We start from the raw sequence: 25080 nt of genomic DNA, 5'->3' as shown, positions 1-25080 counted from the left end.
TTCCTTCCCAACACAAATCATCATAATCTTAAAAATCTCTTCAGTACCTCCTCGTGCAGTTACCAGGCAAACCCAGTTTTTCTGAATCCCTCTATTTAGCCTCTTTAGCAGAAAGTTTTTGCACAACAGTGGTTATCATAAAGTTCTTCCTTCCTTGAGTAAAACCACTGGATAAAATTAATCTTAATTAAATTACCACAGACACTCAGTGAACTAGAAATATGGCCCACTCCTGGAAGTGTCCAATACCAGGCTGATTGGGGCCTCTAAGTAAACTGGTGTAGTGAAAACTGTCCCTGCCCATGGCGGGGGGGGGGGGGGGGGGGTGGTGTGTGGAACGAAATTATCTTTATAAGGTCCCTCCCAACACTTAACACTCGATGATTCCATAATTCACTCTATGATAAATCGAGGGCCCGCAAAAACAATCAGCAGCGCAGGAGACAGCAGGTACGATGTATTTGTATGTCAATTAAACAACATTTACCCGGGACTGGCCCGTCCCCGGGCAGCGGCCGCGCCCCGGAACCGGCTGTCGGGGCCAGGTTGTCACCGGCAATAGTGTCCCCCGCGCCGGAGCACGGCGGGGGGAGCGGCGGAGGCGCGGCGCGGCCGCGGGGGTGCGGAAGGCGATGCGGGAGGCGGGCGGCGGCTACGGGGAGATGGCGGAGCGGGAGCGGCAGGAGCGGCTGCGGGAGGCGGCGGCGCTCGGCGACGCGGAGGAGGTGCGGCGGCTCGTGGAGCTGGGGGTCGGCCTCAACTCCCAGAATGAAGTCAACGGATGGTAAGGGCGCCCCCCCGAACCCAGACTCTTGGGGAGCTCGGCCCGGGCGGTCCCGTGCGGAGGCTGCTGCCGATGCGCTCCGCACGTGAAAGGCGAGGCGGGGTGAATTGAGGAGGAAAGAAAAGGTCGATCCGCCTCCGAATACTCTGCTATGGAGCTGTCCCTATTCCAGAGAGGATAACCAGGGTCAGAAACACGCATCCCCACTCCACCTCCTCCCCTCTTTGCCCCTTGTCCAGGTCACTGTGGACTTACTTTGTTGTGTTGGTTTTGATTTTTTTTCCCCAGCCTGATACGGCGTGGTCTGTCAGAACACAAACCTCGGCTTTACATGCTCTTGCCTAAGCAGAAATATTTATTATTAAGTCGAGTTTGAAAATTACTTTCAAGCAGGGAACTTGTTCAGCGATGTATACAAACACTTGGGATTTGGCATCTCGTTTAGATCCACCTGAGGACATTAAAGAGAAGGCTGTAATAGACACTTGTACAAGTAACACTGTAGACATAAACACACACATAATTTTATTTGAAGGAAGATTTTAGAGGGAATACTCAGGCATTTTTGGAGACTGTTTTCTGCAGGTTCAATTCAGCCTGTATTTACTGTGTTGTTTCGTGCTTGAAATTATAGAAAAAAAAACCGGGGGAACAACTTTTTACACGGACAGATATTTATAAGACAAGAGGCAGCAGTACTAAATTTGAAGAGGAGAGACTTACATTAGATGTAAGGAAAAAATTCTTCCCTGTGAGGGTGGGGAGGCCCTGGCACAGGTTGCGCAGAGAAACTGTGGCTGCTCCTGTCCTGGAAATGTTCAAGGCTGGGTTGTACAGGGCTTGGAGCAACCTGGGATAGTGGAAAGTGTCCCTGCTCCTGGCAGAGGGAATGAGATGAACTTTAAGGTCCCTTACAACTCTCAAACCATTCTAGGATTCTTTGACATTATAATTAAAAATAGGAAAAATAAAATGAGAAAAGGAGCAAGACTTTTAAAGATGAAAGTTCAATCAGCAGTTTTGAGAAGCATGGAACACTTAACAGCTTTAAATTGTTATTAAAATTAAAGCTTGTAAAAAATTAAAGCAACTGATTCAAAGGATGCTGAATTATCTTAGTGAGTGAGATAAAAAACAGCCTGTCATCAGAATGAGTTTGTGTCTAAAACTGGAATTGATTAAATAAGTCTGTAGTAGTACATTTTTCTCTTTTTAAAGATTTTTTATAGAGATGTACAGAGAGAAAGAAAGAGAAAACAATTTTTATTTCTGCTCTTTGTTTTTCTCATGTAGAATGTACTTGGAAAATTATTTACTTAAGAGTGATTACTTAATTAAATTCTAGTGAAGATTGTTTGGGCCTGATGGTTAATCAGATCTACTTGTGTTTAAACTCTTGAGAACAAGGTCACAAGTTGTTAATAGATATGATAATTAAAGAAAGTAAGTATGCAGTTTTAGTATCTTCTTTTATATAGTATATTAATGTATTATAACATAGTTATAATAAAGAAATCATTTAACCTTCTGAACTGATGTTAAACATCATCATTTCTTCCCATTAAGTTCACCTACATTTTACAATATAAGTATTGTAATAAAATTATTTTTAAAAATAAAGATCTGGTAGTTTTTAACCATGGTTATAAATGGATCTTCATTGTTGTTTAAGTTTGTACAATTAAAATTTTTGCAGTGAGCTTCTTAGTATGTGTGATTCTTAGAGGTGCTAAGTACTTATATTTTGGTGTGTATCAGGTCCATGGGTAGATGGTTCCTCTCTGCACAGGCCATGTGGAACGGCCAGGATGAATCCCAAAATGAGGCTGTGCTGTTGAGCTTTACATATCTTCTCTAAAAACTAAACCAGCAAATTTTGTTCTCAATGCAAATACCACCCTGTCTGACTTTGCAGTCTTTCTGTAAAAAAAACCCACCAAACCAAACCACCCGAAGTGGAAAAAGCTTTTTGAAGCTGGACTTTCAACTGAAAGTTTTTTCCCTTCTAAGTTTATTTATCTCTGCTTTATTTTATATAATTCTTAACAAATAAATAAATAAACTTGGAGAAGGGTTGAGCATGTTAATTTTCCTGAAGAATTTCCTTCAGTTGGAGCTAGAGAATTAAAATTAAATATAAAAGCTAGAGAAGGGTCAAATATCACTAGAACATGGGGTAGGAAAGAATGGTACAACTCTATAGCAAGTTAATGTGTGATTCTGTAAGTACTTAATACACACACTAAATAAGATCTGAGCACTAAGCAGCTTTTATGTTTCCTTAATATGTTTCTCTAGTCAGAAACTGCAAATAATTTGAAAATACAGAAAAGGGATTACTTCTGTGCATCACTTATAGATTGCAGAAAATTAGTTGTCTGCAGATCTAAGCTGAGTAATTACTGATGCAGCAAATGGCAACTGGGCAAAGACCTGTTCTTAGAAACGATGCTTACAATATTTTAAACATAATTTACTTGCCAGAAAGTGCAAGTACTTGTGCTGGCAGCATTAATTAAAGAGTATATATCCTAGGGAGATACCTGTAATAGATCACATATACACAAACACAAGTATTCTAAGTACAGATGATTCTTTCAAAGACTAAAATATCATACACAAACCTTACTTTCATACTTATTTTTCCAGTAGCCTAAAGACTGTAGCCTAAGAAATGATAAATTGAAAAGATCCTGAACCTTAAAAATACTACTGCAGTAAAGAGCATTGGAGCAAAGAGAAAACAACATCAGCAGGTGCCATTGCAGACTCCCAGTCCAGGGCAAATTTCCAATGAAGTTTGTAATTCACACTTATTTTACATGTACACAGAGTGTTCTTCTCATAGGCAGCAAGAATGAATAGAAACAAATCCGCCATAACTCAGGATTTGACACAACATTCATGTTTTCCATGTGCAGGACCTGTTTGCACTGGGCCTGCAAGCGGAACCATGTGGCGGTCGTGGCTTATCTGCTGCACGCTGGGGCTGACAAGGACATCCTGACAAAGAAAGGGGAGAGGCCCGCCCAGTTAACATCCAAGAGAGAGATCAGGAAGATGTTGGGAGGTAACCTATAGTGACTGTGCCATATGATCATCAAAGATTGGTAAAAGGGTGTTCAAAGCATGTGCACTTCAATCTTTGTTTTGCACGTGAAGATACTGTGTTTGGATTTTAGTATTAGAACTTGCTTTCTAGAGTGTTTACATGGTAAGAAAACAAAGTTTTAAGTAAAGGGGATTACCAATAAATTCCATACCCAGCTAGCCAAACTTTTTTCAAAAGACTGGAAATTAAAAAAAACTGTATTTTGAGGAATGGTGTGTCCCAGGTAGATGCAGTTTCCAGTTTTCAGAAGGACAGCAGGAGAAAAATCTCTCGAATTTGTAGGAAGCTCTTCAATGACCAACACCTGATTGTCCTCATGTTCTCTGTTGGATACATCAAAAATTACCAGCCCAGATAAATGGCTCATTAAAGGACATTGGTAGAGCATCTCTATAATGTTTTGTAACTGCTGGAACAGAGCAGGTTTTGCTGTTAGAGGTAATAGGTAATTTGAAATGTGGCTGATTAACAACCTCTTGTCTCTCCTGTGTACTCCCGTGTCTGGTTTTGTTTTCATTGTTGTCTCTTCCAGCTGTTGAATGGGTAATGCTGCAGCTCTCCCAGTACTGCATGTTCCCTTCCCTTTATCCTCTACCTTAATATCAAACAACATACGACCCTTTGTTTTTTGTTGCCTGCTACATTTTGAAGATGACAGCATTATTCCACCAGAGACCATGTTACAATATTCTGCTACAGATTAAAACAAGCCAAAACAGAAGTACTGCAGTGTTTAGAAGGAATTAGCGCTCTCAGAATTATTAGAATCAGACTCAGCTTTTATATTTGTATGGCAACACCTGAGCATTCTGTTTATTGTAGGAAAAAAAGACATGGTGCTTCCTGATGCATCTTTTAACCCGTGATGCTTTTAACACTGCATTCTCAACAAACAAACAAACAAACAAAACCCCAACCAAACAAAAAAAAACCCAAAAAACCCCCAAAAAACAAAACAAAAAAACAACCAGTCTCGGAGAATGTTGTTTGGTTTGTTTTACAGTGGAAGATGAACTTCCAGACTTAAAGCAAGATTCAAATCTGCCAATCATCCCCAATTACCTGGCTAACCCACCTTTCCCATATGTTTACAACACCTTGAGTACCAGCATTCCAGATCCTACCCTGAATGGGAATCTCTCACACTTTGAACCACAAGACACCAACTCTCCATCTATACCTGACTTGGACACCTGCGGACAAGCACGAGCACCATTACAGCCTGGGAACGCTGCTCCTGAGGCGCCTTCCAACAGGGACATCCCACCCCTGTCTCGAGGGTCTGCTGGGCCATCACACCCAAGTCCTGTCCTCCAGAGAGCTCCTGTTTACCAGGGGTCGGTGTCTTGGGGCAGAAGTCCCTCTTCGCCGGCAGGATCCAACCAGTCCCCACCCCAGCAAGGGAACAGCTCCTGCACGGGACCTGTGCCTGCCTTTCAGCCCATTTTCTTCACAGGAGCTTTTCCACTCAACATGCAAGGTAGCACCAAAAATCTCTTCTGGCTTTGTGTTGCTCTTCTGACACCTTAGGCAGTGCAGACTAGTCATGTGTTTCCAGAGATTTTCAGACTGCCATGCTTAGGCATTCAGGAAACATTTTAAGGGAATGAAGTAGGCAGATATCCTGCTTTTGCTAGAACTGTTATTAAAATATTGATGTAAACATTTGCTGTCTCAATTGCTATAAAAGCATACAGACACCAGGGTAATCTAATTCTCTAAACAGCACAGTCCAAGCTGCAAATACAGATCACGAGCAAGAAGCCAGTGAGCTCAAGAGAACGTCACATGGCTCAGTCTGCACCGAGCTGTTCTAGGATCTGCCTGTTCTGCAGGGAAATTTTGCCTACCCAGAGAGGGAAACCTGGAATTCCAGTTACCATTAAGAATTTTGTTGTTCAAGTAAAAGGCATTCTGATACCATGAGGTAGCAGTGAGAAGTGAACTGAGAACAAGAAATACCAATAAAAGCAATCTTGGATTGCTCAGGAAATTGATAACCAGTATAAGCTGCTGTTAAATCAGCTTAAATCAATTGAAGAGTATTCATGCAATTGTTCAGACATGCACACATATATTGCACTAGATTTGCTATGATTTTTTCATATAGTTTGATGAAAATCAATCTAATTAAAACTGTGGTCATGCAATTCCAGATTTTGCTTTCTGAGGATTCATGTATTCTTACCAGTGACACAAACAACATTAATAGAACATAGACACACCTGGAAGTTGTTACAGAGACATTGTTTCCAATTCCTTTATACCTCTGCCTATTAATGTGATTTTTTATTTCTAATAGAACTGGTGCTTAAAGTGAGAATACAAACCCCTCATCTTAGAGAAAATGACTTCATTGAAATTGAACTGGACAGACAAGAACTGACCTACAAGGAGCTGCTCCGAGTGAGTTGCCATGAGCTGGGTGTGAACCCTGAGCATGTCCAGAAGATCAGAAAATTACCAAATACAATGTTAAGAAAGGTAAGAGCTCTACCTTTTGAAGTGTAGCAACTTATAAAAGAGATTTTTAGGTTACTGTTATAAAGGAATAATTTCTTGGTCATCTGCATAGGCCCATGTCGGGGAAAAAAAAAAAAAAAAAACAAACCAAAAATGAAAAATCTCTGCCCAACTTGCAACATTCAGCACTTGTTTGGGATTTCTTAAGTGAAAAGGTTCTCAAATGTCTCGATCACCTCCTTTCATAACCATTTGGTGCTGAACCCAGTTAATACCTGATTTCATGCCTCCATTGTAAAATTCAGTACATCACAACACCACTGTGAGCTGCCAACAGCATTTAAAAGGCATGCAGAGCTCAGCCAAGCTCTCTGAGTTCAGCAAGGCCTGGCTGCAGTCCTTTGCACAGAGGTGTTTTTCAGGGTTACTCCATACATAACTGTCCTTCCTTCAGTGACATTTACCCTGTAGCCAACAGAGAAGGGACCTGCTGACCTGTTTTACCAACTCACTCTGGACTTTACTTTCACTCTCAAATCCTTATATTGTTGCCATCACTTGTAGGGCAAATCTGATTAGGAATAGATGAACAGATTTCAGTCGGCTGCATCTTCACTGACTATAGGATGTCTTACTTTCTGTTAGTCAAGAAGTGGAGGAAAAAAAAGAAGACATAAGCAATTCTGTCACTTTCCAACTTTAGTTATTGTTGAAGGAACTTTTTATTTTCATCTCTAATCACTTCAGGCTCTCTGGTAGGACTTCAGGACCCCTACTGTTTCTGCAGTGACACAAACCTGACTCGATGTACTGTTGTTAGCAGCAGAGCACTGCTGCAGGGGCTCAGAGCTGGCCTTGCTGGGTAGTTCTGAAGGAAGCCATGTAGGCCATGAAGGTCCACATGCAGGACCTCCTTGGGTAGATCCAAGCATCAATTCATCAGCTTCTAAGAATTAGCAAGGGGAAAAAAAAAGAGGATTTGGTTGCCATGCAGTAGATCTTGACAAGTGTAATCCCACTCATCACTTGCACTGACTTTCAGTGCTGCATTCCTTCTAAAAACAGACTTTAGGGAATAGCTGAATAAGACCCCAGAGTAAATACAAGATGCAACAGGATATTTCCTTTCCAGTTCACTGTAAAGAACTGTCATAGTTACGAATAAATAAATACCTTGTCTTATGACCTGTATGAGCTTATTATTTTAACTTATGTCTGCAAAATTAACAGACACTATCACCTAACTCCTTATTGTATTTGCTTAAAGGACAAGGATGTTGCAAGGCTACAGGATTTCCAAGAACTGGAGCTTGTTCTAACAGTAAGCGACAAAAACTTACTTTTCAGAGTCCCAACACTTTCTGAACAGAGTGGGTATAACAAGAAGGCATCAGAACTTACGTACTAATTAAGGAATAAAACAAAATACATTTATCTTTTGTTTTACAATTATGTTTGAAAAACAGTACCTATAAGGGCTAATGATGTGAAAAAATCTATTTTGTTAACTGTTAAATAAACTGAAGCAGTTAAGCATATTTAAAGCTTCTAGTTAATCTAAGAACAGTGAGTCTGGTATAGAAGTAGCTCAGTGCACAGGAAGTATTGGTAGAACTATCTGTTAATGCAACACTTCCTTATAAAAAGATAATTAAATACTGCAGAGTTAGCAGCTCTCAGGGAAAGGCTTACCTTAAGCTGTTTTAATAATTTGTTTGCTATAAAATAGCAGAGGTACTCAAGCTAAAGAACCTGCCATGAAGCCGATTTAATATTTCTACAGAGTCCATTACCATCAATATTCTCTTTTTAGATCATGTTTATTAAGTCGTATCTTACTTAGAGGGAGAAAAACCAGAAGGGTTTACATCTGTGGAAGCACAAAACTATGTCAAGTTTAAATTCTATCAAGTGACTTATAGTGATTCCTTAATCCCTGTTTATACTTTTCCCTACTTCTCAGGTTGAAAATAAAAGTGACAGTAATTATCCAAATAATAAATATGCTCTCAACCAAAATCCCTTTTAGTGTTGTCTGTTAATATATACATGAGCAATTGACATGTAATTACATGTGCAATTTAATACACTATTTTTTTTACTGTGTTGACATTTCTTCAATGTTGCTTTAATTTCCCATTTTAAAAGCACCTAAAATGTAATTTTATTTTCCTTTGATCTCTACATTCCTGAGAAAAAAATGCATCTTGAACCTATGAAGTTACCTGTGTAAAAAGAAACTAGTGAAGTACCCAGAGTTTTCTGGGCTGATAGCCAAGCTTGATGTTCCTATGCAATGTATTTTCTTTTTTTTCACTGTGACTTGTGTTTACCCATGCAGTTTACTGAAAAGAAAATCACAGTTACTTAAAATTCAGAATTTGACTACTTTGCTGTGAAATTCTCAAATAAAGAAATTGAAAAGTATTTAAGAGCTGAATTTTATCTGATTTTTTTAGGATTTTAGTATTTAGTCACTTGAATTTGAGGAAGAGTTCTACTCTGCTAGGCCACATGAAAAGCAGGTACTGTGGATTAGATGAATAAACTAAAGTATGAGATGTAACAGGCAAACAGAATGTACCAAACTGGTCTGAGTTTTCCTGTTTCTTCACATTCCCCCCAGTTTCTTGGGAAACTGCAAGTGCCAAAGGAATTTATCTTTTGTCTTGTCTCAGAGTTCAGAGCCTGAGCAGTGTCCATGCAGTTGCTGGGGCAGTCCTGGGCTGAGTCCCTGTGCCTGGAACTGGGGACCAAGCACAGCCTCCACCTGTCCTGGGGGCTGCGGCAGGTAAGGGACAGCAGCTGCCTGTGTTACCGCCAATCCAGTGGGAACTGTCCCCAGAGCGCCCCCAAAGGCTCGCTGCTCTCAGCTCGTGGAAGCGCTTGGAGCACAGGGACTGAGCACACCAGAGGGAGCTCCCAACCTGCCGTCAGGCACCAGGTGGGGGCTCAGCTGCCAACACAGATCCCGGCTAACACCTGAATTCTCTTTGTGCCCAGTCACACACTGAAGCTCAGTCTCCCCAGGTGAATACAGAAGGTTTTGTCACACTGAAAAAGCCTCTTCTGCAAAGTGACAGAGGTCAAACATAGTCCCAGTCATTGACAATATCTGTTTTTATACCAGATTGCTGGTGGAATATTAAGTTCTCTGTAATGGAATAAAAAAATTGTCATTCCTCACGTCACCCTGGCTGCTGCCTTCTCCCCAGCACAGGATGGTTCAGGCATTGGCTGAATCCAGGAGGACTCAGGGATAACCAGTAAGACCCCCTAAAGAAAAGCTCAGCTGTTGGGGCAGCAACCTTGCACAGGTGCTGATCCCTAGCTATGCATTCCCAGGAATATTTTTATACCTTGTGCAGTTTATACCAGGAAGATACTTATTAACTCCCCAATCCCATCAATGTATAACCATTACATTCCGTGTGTGATAAATAATTCATTACTTTGTGCTCTGCTACATGAAATGCTGATGTCTAATAAATGCTTGGCTGCAGATTCGGGTTTCTATTTAAGAAGTATAATTTGCAAGAATTAACAAATTATTATTTTTGTCTTCTCAAAATTTTTCTGTGCTTTGCTTCTCATAAAACATAGGAACTTTTTCTTGCTGGATGGTTTTCTGGAGTGTTTAGTGTAAGACACAAACAACTAAAGCAAAAGAGGTTCTAGCAGATTCTAGCAGCAAATGCTGTTTGAACACAGGCCTCCTTTTATCTGAGGAGGCCTGGTTATCAATAATAAAATAGGTAATCATTTCTGCAAAACAAATCGCCCATTATTTCAGATGATTAAGTGTTGACCAAAATAAACTAAATACACACCTGTCTCGGCATGCATGTTCAGCTTAAGTGAAGACCTACTCTTAGTGACTTCCTACCCAAAGACATACAGCAAACTTCTGATACCTCTGGTCCAATCATGTCCCCGTGAGCTTGGGTGGGGTCTACTGAATTGGAAAAAATCTGTGTAGTTAATGTTTTATATGAAGCCATATGTAGGTTTAAATACATGTTGCTCCTTAGGCTGAAGAGGAATTTTATAATGCCAAATTTGCCCTGGACAGGGATCCTAAAGGTCCCAGGACTCCCTTGTTCTGGGGGAAATACTGAAAGGAACAGGTTGGTACCACTCAGAGATTACACAGTATTTCACTGTTACTTAGCTGAGTCAGCTTAACTGGGCCTGTCTTTTCACTTCAAATCCTATGAATCCTTATGCAGAAAACACACAACTCAGGTGTATTTTGTACCATTAATATAATTTACTAATTACAAACCTGAATGCAGTACATAATTGTGCTGTGTACGTTTTCTTGGCAGAATATTTGTCATTCTTTGGGGAAAAAAGCATGTAATAAAATACTTTATGTATACAGAAAATATTTTAAAAAGTAAAATTCACTTCTTGGTCCTTATAATTGTAAAATACTTTGTTCACATATCACAAGTTGAGTCTATTACAAAAACTGTTTTGTAAATTACAGTACATTCACAAGTCACTTTTGTGGCAAGTCAGGAATATTAAAAAAAAAACCACCAAACCAAAACCCATGGGATCTTCTCTTCATGCCAGTCCAGCATCTTTGGCCATACTGTAGAAAATACCCTTTGCTGCTATAAGGTTTGCAGGTTTGTCAAATTCAGCTATGGTCCCGTTGTCTAGAACAAGAACCCTGTACAAAACAAAAGATGGTGGGGGAAAGATGTGTCAGAAAATTCCTCACAAAGGAATTTTGTGACACAAAGGATGTGTCACAAAATTCCTCACAAGGTACCTGTTTGTGTCACAAAGCAAACTTCTCTAATCTTTGCCTTGCTTTTGTTTTCCTCAATTATTTTCACATGTTAAAACACAACAGATGATAAACATTCTCTCTGAGCTGCTGATTGACTAAAAAAGTTAAAGGACAGTCACTGTCTCCCAGGGGGCAAGAAGAGGGGAAAAAAGCATCTGGAACTGAAACTATAGTTCCAGAAAGCCAAGGAGATAAAAGCTCATGAAGAATACAAATATATTTTCAAGTAATTAAAATACTGTTAGTGAAGAAGTTACAGCAGCTGCTGGTTTAACAAGGCTCCATAAGCTTCCAGACAGTGCCAGGAGTGTCCCTGGCCAGTGTCCTCTGCACAGATCTGGTTTTTGAATATAGAACCTGTTTCCTATGCTAACAGAGATGAAGCCAAGGCTGGAAATACTAGGATAATATAGTGCATCATTGCCTACACACTGCCTGACAAGAGAACCAGTGTTCATGTCTAGAGAAAAACCAGACCCTCCAAGTACTGCTTCACATCCCCAGCAAATCCATGAGCCCTCCACACACTACTGAGAGATTTTACCTGGTGTAATCCATGATTGTGTTCAGCCTGTGTGCAATGGTCAGCACTGTGCAGTCCACAAACTGTGTCCGAATGGTCATCTGGATGAGGTCGTCTGTCTCCAGGTCGATGGCGGCTGTGGCTTCATCCAGGATCAGGATCCTAGTTTTGCGCAGGAGAGCTCTGGCCAGGCACACGAGCTGCCTCTGGCCAACACTGCAAGCACAGACAGCCTTTCACTGTCCCCAGCTCCCCCACTGCTCACAGGCACTTGTGCTCAGCAGGTCGCTCATCGTGTTACCCAAAAACCCCTAAAATATTTTGCAAGCTGTCTGTTCTGTCAGCCCCATAGCTCACCCATGCAGGCTGCAGCTTGCCTACACTAACAATGATAGGATCACTTACTGCCTGGCCCTGTGCTGGCAGAGCCACCAAATGTGCCTTTTATCACAGTGACAAAAACCAGGGCAGCTAATGACAACATTTCTACCCAAGCTTTCAGAAACACTTACAGTTTTGATAACACTGAGCATACGCAAACTTGGGAAAAATAAAATAAAAAGGAAAAGAAAATGTTATGAGGCTACAAGTCCTTTCTACCATAAAAAATAAAATATATACGTATATCTGAGCAACCCAGACTTCCTCCTCTGCCACAAACATAGCCCAGACTCAGTCTCTGAGTGTCTGCAGCATGAGGAAGGAGCTGAACATTCATCACAAGCAATCTGGTGACACCACAGCCTCAGAAGCTAAAGAAGCATATCAGAACATGGCATTTTATCATCCCCAGTCATGTCTTCATGGGCCTTTCAAATAGTAATGGAAAATAAACATTGCTAAAGTGTCAGGCAGAGAACTCTTTCTCAGCACAGCAGTAATGTTATCATGGCATTTCCCTTCCTACCAAAATGTGTTTAAGGGGCTGCCTGTCCCTAATATCCTGTCATCCTAAAACTTCTTTCTGACAAGATGGGATTTGGGTTTGGGAGAAGAATCAGATCATTTGTGGCAGAGGCAAAAGAGGAGGCAAATCTTTGAATATTGGTGGCTTTCTTGGAACAGAAACAGGTGTCTGAATCATTTCAGATATGACAGACCAGTGTCAGCCTGTGCTCAGGTGTCACCCACTATCACAGCTGAATGGCAGCTCAGTGTATGTTCTAGTCAAAGCATTCCTTACCTAAGATTCTCTCCACCCTCTGAGCACTCATAGTCCAGCATGGATGGCTGACTGCTGACGAACCTCTTCAAATGAGACAGTTCAAGTGCTTTCCATATTTCTTCATCTGAATACTTATTAAATGGATCCAGGTTCATCCTCAGTGTTCCAGAAAAGAGAACAGGATCCTGGATATAAAACCAATTTTCATTAGACAAGTGCTTTAGCTGTTTTAAGTACAGATACTATGGGCTGCTGCTTTGAGGTGTCCATTGCATTGCAGGTAGGCTACCTCCCAATCCCATCCTCTCTGAAAATACATTACATTATACAGTTCAAACTCAACTTTCAGCTCTAAAGATGGTTTATCCTAAATTCTTTTTTATCACTGAGTTTATAAGGTGGCAGGATGAGACCAGTTAAAGTATAAATAGTTTGTTTTTCTGAAACAATTTTCTGAGTGTAACAAAACATTTTCCTCTTTGGATAAACCATTATTTATGGTTTGTTAAACTGCTAGAAAACAGTCCTTCATTGTGACACACAGAAACAGTACCTGAGGAATAATTGTTAGCCTCGATCGAAGGTCATGGAGACCAATTTCTGAAATTTTCACGCCATCAATTTTAATTTCCCCTTTTACAGCTTCCAGGATCCTAAAGAGGCAGAGGGTCATGGAGGACTTCCCTGCGCCAGTTCTGCCAACAATTCCAATCTACAACAAATTGCAGGTTTAACAACAAAGCACATAGTTAAGAAGAAAACAACACCAAGCAAAAAAACTCCGAAACAACCCTCTAAGAGTCTTCTAAGTGGTTTCACTGAAGATATGAATCTAAGAAAGAATGTCCCATCCTTCCCGACAAACCCTGGGTACACTGTAATGTACTTATTGCCATTCATGTAATTGGAATGATATTCCATATAAATATCATATGTCATGAATACAATGAATAACACAGGCCTAGAGCCATCCTACATAACTTTGGGTGATTTGGGACACCCATGGTAGGTCCAGTCAATCAAGGACAAGAAATAAAGGCTCTCGAAGGGCAATTCCTTCTTCATGGTAAGCACGTGTATTTCCATGCCAGAAGGATGCTGTCATCCTGTCTGCTTAGAATAAGGGCAATTCTACTTTTTAGCAATAGCCTGTTCAGGAAAGGACTTTCCCATGCTAATTATTCTGTCTTCATCAGGCAAACCTCAGAACTTTCATCAAAGCATGAAGAAATGAATCTCCCAGAATAAAGACAATTTCCTGATTAAGGAAGCAAAGAATGTCATTTGCTTCCATGCCAAAAATTTCACAGGGGAAGTCAAAGAGCAGAAAAAAATGGAATTCCTTCTCCCATCTGCACTGCTTCAGAAAAGCATTCTTGTCACTGAGTTTTTGTCACTTGCGTTGGTGCCGCCTACGTGGTGTATGGGAGCCTGTTGCCAAACAAACTGGAAAGTCCAGAAAGTCCCATGCAATTCACTCTACTGCTTTCCAGCCAGGAGGATGCTGGCACATGGACAGCACAGGTGTCACTGCTGGCTCCTGCACTGGCATCAGTGTTCCTCTAGACCCTCTCCTCTACTCCACAGTTGTCATTGGAGACCCAGAGCAAAGATCTAGCAGACATTCAGCTGGTAACTCACCTTTTCCCCACCGTGCACTTGGAGGTTTAGATCCTTCAGCACCAGATCTAGGCCCTTCCTGTACCTCACGGAATAATTAACAAACTCCAGGTCTCCCTTGGATGGCCAGTTTTCTGGGGGACTCTTGCCCTCAATGATCCAGGGTGCCTGAGAAAAAGAGAAGTCAGAAATGCCTCACATAGGTTTGAGAAAAAAAATAATTCAAGCTCAGATAAAAGCATTTTATCTGATAATGAAATCTCCATGATCAAATAAATTTATAATAATGGGGGAAAAACATTGGGTCCTAAGTATCCACCCATTTATCTTTGTTGTGAAGTTAACAGGAAAAAACTCTTGAGCACAGAGGGATGAATCCTCAATGGATATGAATATTTTCCCATCAACTTTAACAGAACACTGCCGATTTTCTGCCAGCTCAAGCTCTGGTTTATAACACATATCACACATCTTGTCTAGCTACCTTTTTTGCTCCAGATTAAATATTTGATCTCCAGAACTGTTTACTGCAGCTCTCCTCCATTTCTTAATTCTTAGTATGCACATAGGACTAACAAACCAGTGTGTCCAGAGAGGAGTTTTCCTGGCACAGCTCCACCTGCCAGCTTCAGAAGTCTTTGGCAACAAAGGTAGGTGATTGGATGATTTCCTGGATAAGCAGTACAGTGTTCCTAAAGATGTTTTCTCATGGGTGGTGAGGACTGATTAAGTTGATTAAACAGAAGTACTATTGAAAACATGTGTAAGACCTGATGATTGTACTGCAGCTCTGCTCATGAGCAAGACCATGGCACCAGCTGCACAGGTGAGACTGTGCATCAAACACTTCAAACACAAAGGGACCAATATTCTGATGTGAAACTCATCTCCTGTGCTATAGCCACTCACAGCAGCAGAAAATGAGATGTTAAGCACAGGCTGCATGACAGCAATAGTAATTTGGAGCTGCGATAGAAAAAAATTACAGTTCAGAGCATGACATTGTTCAGGTTAAATGGTAACTCTCAGAGCAGGAACCATCTCTCAAGAGCCTCAAGAAAGAACATGTAAATGTGTGCATTAAAATTTTCATCTTGCTGCTGAGCATGCTGGACTCATGGTAGCTGACCTCTGTTTCAGTTTCTGAATACTCTTTTATTCTTTCCACAGCCACAATATTGGTTTCAAGTTCAGAAGTCATTCGGACCATCCAATTCAGAGACAAGGTCACCTTGGGGGAAGACAAGGAACAAAATATTACCCACAGAGGATCAATACATACAATAAAAAAAACACACAACACAAACAGAACAAAATAAAAATTCTAAATAAATAACCCCCCCCCCCCAAAACCAAAACAAACCCCCCTCAAAACAAACAAAAACTTAGCATGAACAAAACACTAAAACCCCTCCAAAAAAAGCCACAGAAAAAGCTAACCCCAAAAACCTCCAACATCAGCAGACACTGCTATTAAGACATGGATTCACATTAATGCTACAAATGAGATAATTACATTTGCATTAACGTTAATACAGTTACTGGGACAAGAACTATAGAGATTACCAAGTGCTCTCATGAATAAGATTATGATGATGCTTCTTGCTGATTTAACACTTGGTCCTCTCAAAAAAAGTTGGAAGGAAGTCATTCTCCAAATCATGTGTTTCACTGGAAAACTGCTAACAGCAACTTTGCACACTCAGGGTATCTAAAATGCTTCTGGCAAGACTGAGGCCATTAAATCTGCTACATTCTCCACAGCCTGGGTCACTACAGTTTGCCTTGTCTAATTATAAATCCTACTGATCTGCCTGTAATTACCTGGACACACCAATGTGCTGCACAGCAGGATTGATGTACAATACATTAAGCCACACTGCTCAAATGGTCCGTTCTTGATGTTCTGGCACTTCCTGGGTCTCCCATGTGCCACCCCTGAGGGTACTGAGGTGCAGCACAGCCTTGATGCTCCCAAAGTGCCCTGAGATCCTCCTTCGTGTGAACTTGCTGGTGATTTCAGCACCCAGTGTGAATTTCTGTTTTCCAAACATCCCACTACTCATTTTAATTTTTTCCTTATTAACTCCAGCTTTAGCAAGCACTTAGATTATTGCTAATATATCCACATCATCTACAAAAATGTAAACCCCTCTAATAAAGCTGTAACATGTACCTGTAATGCGTAGGACACTGACAGTCCCACCAGGCCAGCATTCAGGCTGTTCCTACCAATCACAGCAAAAAGGGCAGCAAAGAGGACAATGCAGTTCCCCACAAACTCAACTCGGATGCCCAGCCACCTGGGAAGAATGCAGGGGTAAGCAGTGTAGGAAAAGGTTGCCTGGGACCAATTTTGCAAACAGGGTTATCTAAGTGGAATCAAGAAATTATGTTTTACCTGTTTGACACTATGCCAGGATAATAACTCTTCTGATTTTCATCTACCTTTGAATCACTGATGTCCACAAAGGCCTTCACTCTCCTGTAGGCTCTGATGACACTGGCCCCTGACACAGTCTCTGAGAAGTGGGAGTAGATAGGGGATCTGCTCACAGACTCCAGGCGCTTCAGCTGGCGGGAGGTTGCAACATAGAATCGCTGCCATTTTTCACAGGAAATTGAAAGGTTCATGAAATACTTTCACTTTTTAAATTAACAGTGAAGAATTTCTTAGGTATAGGATTTAAAGGAGATTGCTACTAATGCACTTCAACCCCCCTAAAATATTGTCTAAAATTAAGAAGAATATCAAGAAAGTTACCTTTATATCATTCCACAAAAGAGTATTGGGTAACTGCAATTTCTGTAGACTGAAAGTTGAATTTATTTATGTCCCTTTAAATTTAGTTAATATAATCTAGCAGAATGAATCCACTTGTAGGAGCCTCATTTTCCAAGAAAACAAATTGTGCATTTGCACCTCCATTATTGGGTCTCTATTTACAGTCTGTAAAATAAGCTTGATTATTCCTCAGAAATCAATAAAATTGATGCTTTCTATTTTCAAGATTTTAATTCCTCACTACCTTGGAAACTTATCAGTATGTCAAATATATCCACACTTTAATATATTGACATGCATTGCAATGCTGGCTCTAGCAGTAAGCTTACTTTTATTACTTAAAAGCTAAAAAAGTTTATGTCTATCTATTTCACGGCCACATCTTGGAGGACATTTCTTTTTCTGAGAAAAATAAATAATGTTTTGTTTATATAAACACATAGCTATTTCAAGTATTTCCATTTTCCCCCCAAATCAATGTTTCCCTTAAAAAAAAAAAACAAAAGGAATGGAACAATTGCAATAGTTGTTACACATTTTTCCTGTTACCTGAACAAAGAAATAGAGAATTGCCAGTGGGACTATAACCACGGCGAAGAGCGGAGTGCTTGCTATGATAACGATCATGGTGGACAAGGAGGTAAAGAATGTCCCCAGGAACATGAGGATGGTGGGCGGGATGACTTCATCGATGACATAGATGTCCTTAGAGAAACGGTTGATGATGCGCCCAGTCGGGGTGGTGTCATAGAAGGACTGTGGGGTGTGGAATTTGTTCTCCAGCAGTGCAGCATGGAGGGTCCGGGCAGCATTGATGCCCCCCATGGCCAGGGTGAAGGAGCAGATCAGTACTATGAGCCCTGGCAGGTGAGGAGCAGATGTGTTATCCCCATGATGTCCACGATTCACAGCTCCCTGACCCTTGGCAGTTCCTGTTGTGCTCCAAGCTTGTTTTGCTTCACTTTATTCCCTGCCCACCCTTTCTTCCTGTGCACATCAGCACTGCATCCACTGCTGCCTAAGGCACAGGAACATCCACAGGATTCACCATCCTCTCTATGGAAAACAGACACACAACCATCTTCCTGCTGTTTTCCACAATCCTCCATGATGTCCTAATGCTACAACTTCATTCCAACCCTTCATCCCCTTCTGCACTGAACTTTTCATGTTTTCTTTCCAACTTGCCTCTAAAGCTTCCACATCACCTGTTCAACCCCCTCCCCCCTCCAAGGGCTTCACAACAAAACTGAAAGTGTTGAGCTGAGCTCAGACTGTGTAGCTCCAGGTTACATGAGTTCCTTTGCTTAGCATAGGAGCTGGGGGGCAATTTTCACAGAATCATAGAACCACAGAATGGTTTGGGTTGGAAGGGGCCTTTAAGATCACCCAGTTCCAACCCTACCACCACTATCCCAGGCTGCTCAGAGCTCCATCCAACCTGGTCTTGGATACTTTGATACTTCCAGGATGGGGCAGCCACAGCTTCTCCGGGCACTCTGTGCCAGGGCCTCACCTCCAGTGCAGTAAATATTGTCTTCCTAATATATGATCTAAAGCTACCATCCTTTTGGACCACTAGCAACTGGTGCCATGGCTTTCTGACCTAATACCTCATTCCAAAACATTGGGGCATGATGCTTTTACCTGCTCTCACCTTGCAAGAAGCCCAGGGCAGCATAGACCCCAATTCTCATGGCTGTGTTGTGCTGAGTCCCATTTACTACCGGCTCGTTGGTCCAGTCACTGAGCCACACGTTGGCCCCGATGGCAGCAGCATTTTGACAGCAATACAGGAAACAGATCACCAAAGAAATGACAGGGCTGACAGCCTTCATGTACTGCCAGAACACTGTTAGCTTTACCTGCAAAATCACACACTAAAGCTGGTTTGCACAACCCACACAAGAAGGAGTTTAGAGAGAATTATGAGATAGAAAAATTCTTTGTGAGAGGAACTGCTGACAAAACTTTAACACACTCTGACACCAGCCTAACTCAAAACTGCCTGAACTCCTAAACACCACAGAGAAAGCTTCATCTGCCTGAGCTCCCTGTCAGGATGATGGCTTTCAAAAAAAGTTAGAAATATCTCTGAAATATTCTTCTCGTCCATGCTGAGGATCGCTATTTCATTACTTTTGTGGGGTTTTAGTTTTTAAGACTATGCTATAGGGCAGAGAAAAAAAAAGGAAAGAAAGAAGCCAGATCAAATAGCAGCAAAAGATGGGAATAGGAGCCAAGACTTTCAGGAAGTAGAAGCAACTTGGCAGGAGTATCGTACTCAAGACAACTTTAAATAGCCTATTTAAGGAAAAATGTTGAACATACCTCCACTCTGTGTCTTCACAACAACTTAAATGAGGTACCAAATGCTAATGCACTCCAACAAGAACATAAACAGATGATGTTTATGGCAGTAAGTAAAGATGCTGTCTCTAAGGTAGTGCAAAAAGGCAGAGAAGCAAAAAGAGACAGAGACTCAGGACGAAACTCAGTCCTTACAAATAAGTGTAAGGAGGAATAATTAAAAGAACAAGTGTTGTTGATTAGTGACTTTGAAGGCTAAAATAACCCACAGAAAAAGCAGGTCTGTGCCATGGACCATGTACATCAGGCTAAACAGGACACACTGAGCCTTCTGAAGTGGAGGGAAGGGGCTTTTTTTTTAATCAAACCTCCCTGCTCCTCTTCCATCTGCTGCTCCTTTCTGTTCCTTTCTTTTACCTTTGTGTTCCCATCTTCTCTTTTTTCCTGCTCCCATTTCTCTCCCTGGCCCTACTCAGGAGGAATACAACTCCTTTGTACGTACAAGCACAAAGTTCTCTGTACTTGGGTTGGCAGGTATTTAGGCAGAACAGCCTCACTGCCACCCAGAGGCAGCTGGGTGTAACAGGTTCGTATAACCTAGTGCTGCAGCTGGACTCAGCAGCAACCAGTTTAAAAACCAACAGTGCTGAAAGTCCTGCGAGGCAAAGGCAGGGCTGATGGAACGCAGGGCTCTGCAGTATTGGGTGACTATGGAGGGAACTGGAAGAGTTTTTTTTTTCCCCCTTTTTTTTTGTTCTCCTAAGTATATAGGACTAGCTAGGTGCCAAAATCTCTGCCAAAATCCGTAATCTGAATGATCACTGGCCATCAGATTAATGCCTAAGGCCTGCAGTTGTGATTTATACACATATTTAACAGAACTGGATCTAATGTTAAAATAAAGGGGATTTTTTTTTTTCAAACAGAAAAAAAAAAGGTAGAAAAGGGGAGGGGGGAATCAAAACATACCGTGCCTGTTTCAGTGGTTTCAGCCTGAATAAGTTTCTCATTAGCACTTTTTATTGGAAGAGGAGGCTCTGCTGGCTTCTTCTCACAGACTCTTCGTTTTGTTGACATTTTGTTGGGACATTCTCCTCCCTCAGAAGACACTACGCTAAGTTGCCTAGTTAAAACAAAAGAGTCATTAGGAGAAGAAGGGCATATTGTGGCAGTGCTAAGGCAAGGCTGGGATGTAGTGAATTTGATTTATTCCCAGCTCTTCCACTAAGTTCCCATGCCAGCCTCACTCACAGCTGTGGGTGCTTCTACCACCTCTCTGCATGTTCAGGGATGCCAGAAACACAGGATCTAAGAAAGGCTGTGGCAGAATCTGAGCTCTTTAGGAAAGGCCTTTAGAGGCTTCATGGCAAGGCAGACATTTCAAACTAAACCCTGAGCTTCTCTGTTTTCATATCAGCAGTAGCTGGACAGCACCTATGGGTATGATTATAGAAACCTTCAAAGATTTCCAAGGCTCCCAATTAAAAGGTGCAATGCAAGGAATTTATTTTTCACACATCTGGCAGCAGTTCACCATTGTGTGGGTAATACACACGGTGTCACCTGAGAACCAGAGAGCTGCTTTTAGAAATTAGTTCAGTCCAGACTGAAGAAATAGACGTTTGATCTTGTGTGTTCACATTTATTTTTAGAAGGATACTAAATCAATTTATTTATGAGAGGAAATTGAGGAAACTGAAGCCCAGATGAAGAAGCAGAATGTGATTGACATCTGGAAAGATGTTTTTTACCCCAGACACAGACTAGAAAAGCAAGGACCTCGTGTTTACCTAAGAAACTGTTTGCGGACCTCGTTTGTCACGGGCTCGTTATCGGCCAGGTCTGTGTGGATGCTCAGGGTGTCCTCAGCCAGCAGCACTTCTTCCTCCTCCAGCACTGCAAGACAAGATCACACCTCAATTTTCTGCCACAGGAAAGCACGGAGAAAGGTGGCTATACAAAATAAGAGCCATGAAAAGAAAACCCCTGCAGGAAAATCATAGTGCATAAGCTCCCCCCTAGCTTTGTGTATATCCCTTCCGTGAATCACTTCTAACGAAATTGCAAAGATTCTGTGAGGCAGGTTGGCTGCCAAATGCATTTTTATCACATCTCTTTAACCCATCAGAATGCCAGGCTATTGCCTGTGTTAAGAGTTGGTTCTAGCTAAATTCACTTCTTGGGCACATTCTAGGCATAATCCTGGGCTGGGGGAGTCACTTCAGGAGTCCTGCAAGCCTCTGCTGTGGCTGGAAGGTGCCATGCATGCTCCTCTGCCAGGCTGGAGAGCAGCAGTGCTGTATTAACAGAGCGTGGGAACACTATCACAGGGGAAACATCCACATGAATGCTTTTATCTTGCATCATTTTGTCAGTATCAAACCAAGCTCAAAAGCAACCCAGGATTAAAATGTCATCTGGACTTTGCTATATGAAAAATACCCCACATATAAAGAGAAAACACACCAGACTCTGGGTAGCCCCTTTGATAGCAAGCCCAGTTTATTCTTGGCCATTGTGTCTTCTTGCTGAGCTTGACCTTTCTAATTCTAAAATAAAATCCCAAATTTAAAATTATTTCTAAGACAAGAATTGCTTTTTTCTAGGACAAACCACATGAAATTTTGAAAGAAATTTGTGAAAAGATTTCTCAGTAATACAGACCTGGCCACAGACAATACTTTTCATGGTAGTACAGAAAGGAAAATGCCATGAATAACCAGGGGACAGTTTACAGAGAAAATATCTGTAATCTTGTTAACAGAAGAAGACATGTTTTAAGAAAAAATAATACTGTACTTGTTGGTTCATCTTCTTCAATGTCTTCATCCAGTGCATAATTCCGGAGGAATTCTGCAAAGGCCTTGTTTTGTTTCAGAAGCTCTTGGTAAGATCCCATTTCAGAGATTTTGCCATCTTCCAGGACAATTATATGGTCTACCTGAGGTAGGAAGCTAATGCCGTGGGTTACCAGGATTCGGGTCTGGATAGGGAAAAGGAAAAAAAAAACACATATCTTTCATTTGCTGACTGACAGTACTCAGCAAGCCATATACATTTTTGGGACAGGGAATGAATTATTGTGTCAAGGTGAAATGCCCAGTGAAATAACACTGTCCACATTAGGCAAATCAGCTTGACATGATGTACATAAACTCACTTTGCTCCTACTGCTGACAAAAACAGAGAGGAAAGTAAACACACTGAATTATCATTCCCTCCCTCCCTTATGATGATTTTCTTTGCAGCCCTTCCCTTTTGAGCTTCAAGATGATCTGAGAAGATGGCAGCAGGAGTGGAAGGTGCAGCAAAGCCACTGCACTTTGGGTTGTTGTTGCCAAAGTCCTCTGTAACATCCGTATTTGGTGCAGCTTCCTGGCTGTGCTGCCTCCAAGAAACAACAATTAACACCACCAACCTGTGCATGTTCCAGCACATGCCTTGCTCTTTGCAGATCTCATAGAGGACGGATTTTAAAAGACAGGGCAGGTTTCTGCCTCTACACGTTCTGACCAGACCACAGCGTTCCTGGGCATGTGTGAGCAGTGTTTCACCACAGCCTGGGCTGTAAGGAAAGGTACCCACGTTGCCAGCTACACACAGAAATTCAGGAATGAGCTGTCACTCAGGTCTGGGTGGTGAAACAGCTTCTGCGTTCCTGAGTTTGTGTGCATTTTTAAGAGTATCTAAACCCCAGCTTACTTTTCCCTTCAAGACCCCATCTGGGCCAATGACTTTGTCGAAGATGTGCTTGGCTACATGTGAGTCCACGGCGGACAGGGGATCGTCCAGCAGGAAAATATCTGAGCTGCTGTACACAGCACGGGCCAGGCTCACACGCTGCCGCTGCCCCCCTGACAGGTTGATGCCCTGGAGGGAGACAGGAGAGAACAAAACATGTCACACAAAAGCTCTGCCTTCTCATGGTTCTCACCCAGCCCAGCACTTGGGTGCTAAATTGAAACATGAGACACTGAAGAGAATAACCCACACAGAGACAGGCACAGAATGCCTCTAGATCTGCCTGTTCACTGACAAATTTTCCACTCACCCAGCAAACTGGAGATGCAGTAAGTCTCTTTTTAATAAGCTCCTAAAGGGAGCTGTTAAACACAAAACTGTAAAAAGTAAAACTGTCAACCAGGATGTAAAATGCAAATTTCAAAGCAGGGCTGTGGCACCTGGAACATCTTCCACATATTTCCTTTTACACACAAATCCCCATCTCCACACCATTTCATGAAATCTAGCTCAAACTTAGTGGCCTATGAAAAAAGAATATCTTTGTTGGTAAACACAGATGTAAATATTTCTCATCAAAATGTGTTAAGGGATGATATTTTTTTTTTCCACTTGAAGCACAAACATGTGTTGCCTCCCTTTTTATCCCTACAGGAAAAGGAAGGCCTTCAGTGATTCCGGACAGATGCACCTTTACAATTCATGACAAATAGAGGGCACTCTGATCTTCCAGGGCTGGATGTGTAATTCTGCACCACAATACACACACAGGCCCAAAGTTAAGAAAATATTCAAATAAAGTGCTTTCTGGACAACTGCCCTGCATGTTTGTTGTTGATTGTAGCAGGGTGCCGTTGTGAAGATCAAATCAAATGAAGTGCTGACTTTACAGTATTCTCTCCTTAGCAAGAGCAGGAATCACCAGACAGGTCTGACTTGGAAAAAAAAAATCTACCTAAAAAAAATTACCTTCTCTCCTATCTCAGTTTGATCTCCTCCTGGCAGCACTTCCAGATCAGTTTTTAAAGCACAGGACTCCAGGGCATCTTGGTATTTTTCCTCATTAGGAGCTTGGCCAAACAAAATGTTATCTTTCAGTGTGGCATTCTGGATCCAGGCTTGTTGAGGCACATAAGCAACAGAACCCTAGAGAAAGGAGAGAGAAAATCTCTGACTCATCACAAGCAGGAATTCATGGTCTGAGTAAGATCTTCAGTATGTATATAGCTCCTGGTTCCTATACATTCACATTATACGTATATGTGTGCTAACTGCTCATGTATCGTTGATCAAATCAGGAAAGTAACTTCATACAAAAGTGGGCAAAACTCAAACATGCAGACAAGCTGTCAGAGGAGCAACTAGAATTCCCTCTGGAGCCTGAGGTGCATTCTAAGCAAGGGCAGGCATAAACAGCACATTTCCCTACCATCATTAAATGGTTTCATAAAAAAAACACCAACCTTCACAGCCACTTCTCCTTCCAGCTTTTCCATCTCACCCAGGAGAGCAGACACCAGAGAAGACTTCCCGCAGCCAACATGGCCAACAATGGCAACCAAAGAACCACTGGGGATCAACATATTTATACTGTGGAGGAAATAGGCTGGAAATTAATTGAACATTAGTTTACTAAAGACATCAGGGGTCTTTGAACCAGGGCTGAAATACCCAGACACAGCCTGACTGGATATAATAAGCAAACTTGGTCACTGGTTTTCTCCTCCCTTTCTTGCATACAATCAACTGTAACCAGAACTTGAGGAGCAAATG

At 41.6% G+C, this 25080-nt stretch overlaps 2 protein-coding genes across 7 annotated transcripts in view; one reads left to right on the top strand and one right to left on the bottom strand.

Moving 5' to 3' along the window:
• The first annotated feature begins 369 nt into the window (after positions 1 to 369).
• On the top strand, positions 370 to 9865 carry ANKRD40 (ankyrin repeat domain 40). 4 transcript variants are annotated; one of them, XM_053994948.1, is made up of 6 exons: positions 370 to 450; positions 3706 to 3854; positions 4900 to 5376; positions 6199 to 6380; positions 7627 to 7680; positions 9038 to 9865. In XM_053994948.1, exons 1-6 carry the CDS (start codon positions 401 to 403, stop codon positions 9152 to 9154), a joined length of 1029 nt encoding a protein of 342 aa, XP_053850923.1. In that variant the 5' UTR covers positions 370 to 400; the 3' UTR covers positions 9155 to 9865. The 4 variants fall into 4 exon arrangements, with proteins under 4 accessions (XP_053850923.1, XP_053850922.1, XP_053850924.1 ...); XM_053994949.1 differs by lacking the exon at positions 370 to 450 and adding an exon at positions 479 to 784; XM_053994947.1 differs by lacking the exons at positions 370 to 450; positions 3706 to 3854 and adding an exon at positions 457 to 784.
• A 742-nt stretch (positions 9866 to 10607) lies between these two features.
• Positions 10608 to 25080, bottom strand: part of ABCC3 (ATP binding cassette subfamily C member 3) — a 47281-nt gene continuing 32808 nt past the window's right edge. For 2 of the 3 annotated variants that reach the window (XM_053994937.1, XM_053994938.1), the window contains 16 exons: positions 24771 to 24897; positions 24277 to 24453; positions 23269 to 23436; positions 22366 to 22549; positions 21357 to 21462; positions 20536 to 20689; positions 18914 to 19121; positions 17806 to 18116; positions 16873 to 17072; positions 16648 to 16774; positions 15601 to 15702; positions 14493 to 14639; positions 13405 to 13563; positions 12870 to 13036; positions 11708 to 11902; positions 10608 to 11040 (listed from right to left, as the gene is read on the bottom strand). In XM_053994937.1, the coding sequence (XP_053850912.1) occupies positions 10932 to 11040; positions 11708 to 11902; positions 12870 to 13036; positions 13405 to 13563; positions 14493 to 14639; positions 15601 to 15702; positions 16648 to 16774; positions 16873 to 17072; positions 17806 to 18116; positions 18914 to 19121; positions 20536 to 20689; positions 21357 to 21462; positions 22366 to 22549; positions 23269 to 23436; positions 24277 to 24453; positions 24771 to 24897 (2641 nt within the window). In that variant the 3' untranslated portion in view covers positions 10608 to 10931. Of the gene's footprint in view, positions 11041 to 11707; positions 11903 to 12869; positions 13037 to 13404; positions 13564 to 14492; positions 14640 to 15600; positions 15703 to 16647; positions 16775 to 16872; positions 17073 to 17805; positions 18117 to 18913; positions 19122 to 20535; positions 20690 to 21356; positions 21463 to 22365; positions 22550 to 23268; positions 23437 to 24276; positions 24454 to 24770; positions 24914 to 25080 lie in introns of those variants that run through there. The other variant, XM_053994939.1, reaches the window with a different exon arrangement.

This window comes from Vidua macroura, chromosome 19 (genome assembly GCF_024509145.1).
Source record: "Vidua macroura isolate BioBank_ID:100142 chromosome 19, ASM2450914v1, whole genome shotgun sequence".
NCBI lineage: Eukaryota > Metazoa > Chordata > Aves > Passeriformes > Viduidae > Vidua > Vidua macroura.
This window is presented reverse-complemented; position numbering and strand designations above follow the sequence as displayed.

Excerpts from the sequence above, each read along its gene's own strand:
- ANKRD40 (XM_053994947.1), top strand. The coding sequence starts at position 466 with ATGTCAATTAAACAACATTTACCCGGGACTGGCCCGTCCCCGGGCAGC. Across the intron at positions 785-4,899 it reads CAGAATGAAGTCAACGGATG|TGGAAGATGAACTTCCAGAC; the intron begins GTAAGGGCGCCC and ends TTTGTTTTACAG. Across the intron at positions 7,681-9,037 it reads AACTGGAGCTTGTTCTAACA|AGTTCAGAGCCTGAGCAGTG; the intron begins GTAAGCGACAAA and ends GTCTTGTCTCAG.